Source organism: Plasmodium fragile (genome assembly GCF_000956335.1).
Source record: "Plasmodium fragile strain nilgiri unplaced genomic scaffold supercont1.43, whole genome shotgun sequence".
Lineage (NCBI taxonomy): Eukaryota > Apicomplexa > Aconoidasida > Haemosporida > Plasmodiidae > Plasmodium > Plasmodium fragile.
Genome location: NW_012192623.1, coordinates 55,729 through 60,865, shown reverse-complemented (window position 1 = coordinate 60,865; position 5,137 = coordinate 55,729). Strand labels below are relative to the sequence as shown.

The window sequence follows — 5,137 nt, the reverse complement described above, 5'->3', positions numbered from 1 at the left end:
AAAAAAAAAAAAAAAAAAAAAGCGTCAGAAGGAAAAGATATGTGAAAGAGAAAAAAAGGATGAAAATTTGGATAATATGTTATGCGCACTTACGAAAGAAGTGTGGACGGATGAAAGGAGACACAATAATATCCTTAAGAAAAGCATATTTAATTATTTTTTTCTGTTTCATTTATCTACATATTTGTTAAGTTATTTTTTTAATTACACTTTTGTTCGAATTTTTTTTTTTTTTGTTTGTTCTTTTAGGATTATTACAGCTTGTTAGGAGTTGCTAGAGATGCGACAGCAGATGATATAAAGAAGGCCTATAGGAACTTAGCCTTGAAATGGCACCCAGATAAACACATAAATGAGAATGATAAAAAGGCTGCGGAAGAAAAATTTAAAGCTATTACTGAAGCTTATGATGTTTTGTCAGACCCTAGTAAAAGAAAAACGTATGATTTGTTTGGTGCTGAAGAAGTTAAGGGAAATATGTCTAGTGACGATGCAAAATTTTTTAATACAGGAGTGGATCCAGCTGATCTATTCAATAACTTTTTTAGTTCCAACAAAAAGTTCTCGTTTACATCAGTTTTCGATGATGACTTCCCGCCATTTTCGTCCTTCGTCCATAACATGGGTTCTAGGGGCACCCGTTTTTCGGGTCCTTCAGGTTAAGAAATGGAGAAGTGGATGAACTGCGAGAAGAGAATTCGTTCCGCATGTTCACATTTACATATGTACTTATATATATATATATATATGTGTATAAATTTATACCTTCCCCCAACCCCCGTTCTATAACAGGTAAAAATCAGGACAGTCATAAATCAGAATCTTATGAAGTATCTCTTCTACTGTCCCTGGAGGAGCTGTATAGAGGATGCAAAAAGAAACTCAAAATAACTAGAAAAAGGTTTAAAGGAAATGAGAGCTATGACGACGATAAAGTGGTAACTATAGATGTAAAAGCGGGATGGAATGAAGGAACGACCATTACGTTTTATGGTGAAGGTGACCAATCGTCTCCTTCGTTAGAACCGGGTGATTTAATTTTTAAAGTAGAAATAAAAGAACACGATCGCTTCGTGAGGGAAGGGAATGATTTGATATATAAGTGTCTTGTACCTCTAGACAAGGCCTTAACAGGTTTTCAATTTAGTTTAGAATCTTTAGATAACAGAGAAATAAATGTAGTAATAGATGATATTGTTACGCCTAATTCTAGGAGAATGATTCCAAAGGAAGGAATGCCTTCTTCAAAGAACCCATCCAAACGTGGAGATCTAATAATTGAATTTGAGGTTATATTTCCAAAGAGCTTGTCTAGTGAAAGAAAAAAAATACTAAGGGAGGTTTTAGCCAATACATTTTAAAACGAATGTTCCCGAAAAAACTAAATTAATGAAAAGGATGTTACATGATATGCCAGAGTGTGAGATTTAACGCCTGTAAATATTATGTAATTTCCTAAAATTTGATTAAGTTTAATAAGTACCCCCAGGATCATTCGATTCTTATTACGTCATCTTACCATAATACCAGTTCTCTGCAGTGAAGAAAAATGAATAGAATTTAGGTTTTATCTAACTAGTGTATAAAACAAATAATTACATAAAATTTGTTACCTTTTAAATGAATAGAATAATAAAAAATATATTGTAAGTTTTTGTATAAAATGTAATATTTAACCATTTTTTCCCTTCATTTTTCTTCACTCGTTTTTTGTTTACCATCTCTTGTTTTTCGTTTTTTATTACTTTATTTCCTCCCCCATTTTTGACATATCTTAATTTGTAGTTATGTTTATGTGTAACCTTTACTTTTAGTTTTCACCATAATGTTGAATTATGCGTTCAAATATTTTTATACATATATATTTATATACATGTATCATATGTATATTCATATAACCGCTTGGGATGAAGAAGAGGATAAAAAGGGGAACTCTTTTAAAAAACAACTTTTTTTCGACGTTAATACTATAATATTTTAGAAAATTTTCCACCTTAAATGGTTAATGTGTGTGTGCGGAGGCTGTATTAATAGATGTGCGATTGGATAACATTTTTAGGAACATGAAAAAAAAAATGACTACATACAAAAAATGACTCTATGCTGTCAAGATGACTTTTGGATATAAAAAATGATGCATGTGTTTTATTTCGATTTATTGGGGACACGCTTAGGTGTAATAACACGCGTAGCGTTATATAATCCGGGCAATAACGATGTACATTATTACAGCGTGTTATCAAAAATTTGCAAATTTCATCGTTCCCGTTTCTTGATGACTTATGTTCAAGACTATATAAAAAAAAAAAATTAGTGCACCGTTTGGCTAAACTAGCTTCCCCGAACAGTCTACTTTTGCATATTATTTATAATTAAAAACTCTGCAGAAAATACTAATCAATATATTCGTAAGAATAAGGGGAAATATGTGGCCTTTCTTCTTGTTCTTTGCATACTCTCCAGTAGAACAATTTTCTTTGATAGTGGTTATAGGGTTAGACACATAAAAAGCAAAGGAAAAATGTTGATTAGCAGTAGATTGAAAAAAGGAGCTATTTACTAATACCTATATGTCTTTAATAATTATGATGTTGAATTTGCTTAATAGAAGGAGCTATCTTTGAACCTTTACTAAATGATTGGTTTATGATAAATCAGGAGGGTCATAATATGATCATACATATAAACTGAAGAGCATGTAGAATAGTTGAATCATGGATGTAGAAGAATGAAAAATAAGGCCAATGGAAGTACTGAATAAGGGGTGATGGACATGATACAATAATAATGCAGCCATAAGGTGCAGAAAATATTTACATTGAACTTGGCACATGAAGCACTTGTACGAGCATTGAAGCGGAACAAGCAATGCATAGGAAATTGTATGTACAACCATGTGAGGTATTTTTTTTGTTTTGTTTTTATCATACAATTGTAATCAAACTTTTCTATAAAAATTTTAAATTTGTAAAAAATAAAAAAAGTTACAATCTTTTTAATACATTCACATTTGAAATGCAAAAGTGTTATAGCTGTTAAGTACATATTGATTCTCTAATAATTGTAATGTTCCTTTTTACCCTTTGGGTATAAAACACACCATTTCGTCATATAAAGAATGCTATAAAAGATTGGTCCATTTTACTGTATTCTTATGTTCGAAAGGTATATAATGCTTTCTACGTGCTGATTGTGTATTTCGCAGTAATGCAAAAGCAACGGTGAAAGGGGAGGGGAAGACATTAACGGTAGGTGCTGCTGGATAAGGTTTGATTGCTTACGTTTGTTAGTCTAAGCAGCTGATAAAATGAGTATATGATATAATGAAAATTATATGAAGGTTCATCTGAGTGGATTATTATTATTTACATAAAAATGTGAATGTAATTTTGATGCTAAAAATTTCACAGTAAGCAATAAAATGAAGGATTCTGTTAGGTATCGTCTAATGGGTAATAGAGTAGGACCTTTATAAAATCATTAAAGGTAAAAAAACATTGCAGACAAATATACCATAATTAAGGTACCGCATCGATATCGTTTATCATGAACGGTGTAACTTACTAGTTTAATTGTGCATGTTTGACAAATGATAGTATACAATTGATAAATAACTGCTAATTCGATAAATTTCAAGAAATGTTCGCATAAAATTGGATGCGCTAAAAGGGTAGTTAGGCTATATAACTTGAACAAGCAGATGCAATCCTATTTTTTTTTTCTGATTATGAGACAATTGAGCTTTAGTTGCTGAGCTTCTTAGAAAGTACAAATATTTACAAGAATGTATAAGTTCTTGTTAAGAAATATATTTGTGTTCGTAACTGTGACACATATTTTATCTTTATGTTAAGGGAAAGAACAGTCGCATGTTTTCTATCTCGAAACTGCTAGTTAGCACTTTCGAGTTTTATTACAAATAGATCATCAATAAATATTTTTGTTCATAATAAACACACATAGATATGTTTTTAATCTACACGCGGATTACGAATAAGCTGAATAATATTATGTGTACAGACCGAATATGTTATGCCTAATAAGCTCCCTTTTGCATGAACAGTACGAATCGCATGTTTTACAAGGAAATTGTAAAGGCACATATATTTATCAGAATGGTTAATCGGAATTTTTATATGCGATATGGTATAACATTAGAGGTAGAAAAAAAAGAGGCTCTTTCGGATGTCTAGGTTTAATAAGCCACTATGAAACGATGTTATTGTCTACAATGGAGGAAGAATTAATTATCTGCTCCTTTCTTCTACACAACGTGGTGACGCATGATCTAATAATAAGTATACATGTTGCGCAGATGATACATAGGTGCCATCTAAAACATGTTAGGTGGGGCACTATATATGTTTAGTTTTTATTGAACGGTATTTTTTTCATTGTTTCTATGTTCATGAACCAAAAAAATCTATTTAATATGCAGCATATATTCATATACTCATGTATGTACATTTGTATATACATATATGTAGTGAATATGTAGATCCTGTTGAAGTATTATTTGTCCAAATAATTTTAAAAGAAATTATTATTATATGGAAAAATATAATAGTCAGGTATGGTACGAAAAAAGATGTCCATATGGAAAAGAGTAAAAAAAAAAAAAAAGGTCTTTGGACATATTAGAAAAATGACTAAGCAAAATAAACCAAATGTACAAGATTATTAAAGAAGCACAATTGTAACATGATAAAAAAAGGAAAAAGGGAGAAATATGTTTATTTGAATGATGCGCAAATTTGTCAATCGGAAAAGTAAGTTTATGAATCAAGAACAGAATATGTTAAATATGTTTTTTATTTAACAATGAAAAAAAAAAAAAAATATATCACACATAGCATTTACGGTATTCGCAGCTTACATATGTATATCTATCATATAACACGAATAAATATTAAATTAGATGCACCTTAATGAATTTCATTTCATCATTTACAAGAATTATCTGCTCTTATAATAATACTTCTCTTTGAGCGGGTACAGGTTCTCGTCCCATCTAGATGCTATTTCATCATCTCATCTAGGTTCCTTTTTATCTTCTAATCTAGGTTCCTTTTTATCTTCTAATCTAGGTTCCTTTTTATCTTCCAATCTAGGTTCCTTTTTATCTTCTAATCTAGGT

At 30.6% G+C, this 5,137-nt stretch overlaps 1 protein-coding gene across 1 annotated transcript; it reads left to right on the top strand.

The window, feature by feature from the left end:
• Window positions 1–76: 76 nt before the first annotated feature.
• AK88_03626 (uncharacterized protein) lies at window positions 77–1,361 on the top strand (the record flags this gene model as incomplete). The annotated part of the gene is made up of 3 exons (XM_012481237.1): window positions 77–214; window positions 250–658; window positions 793–1,361. 3 exons carry the CDS (start codon window positions 77–79, stop codon window positions 1,359–1,361), a joined length of 1,116 nt encoding a protein of 371 aa, XP_012336660.1.
• Between the last annotated feature and the right edge of the window lie 3,776 nt (window positions 1,362–5,137).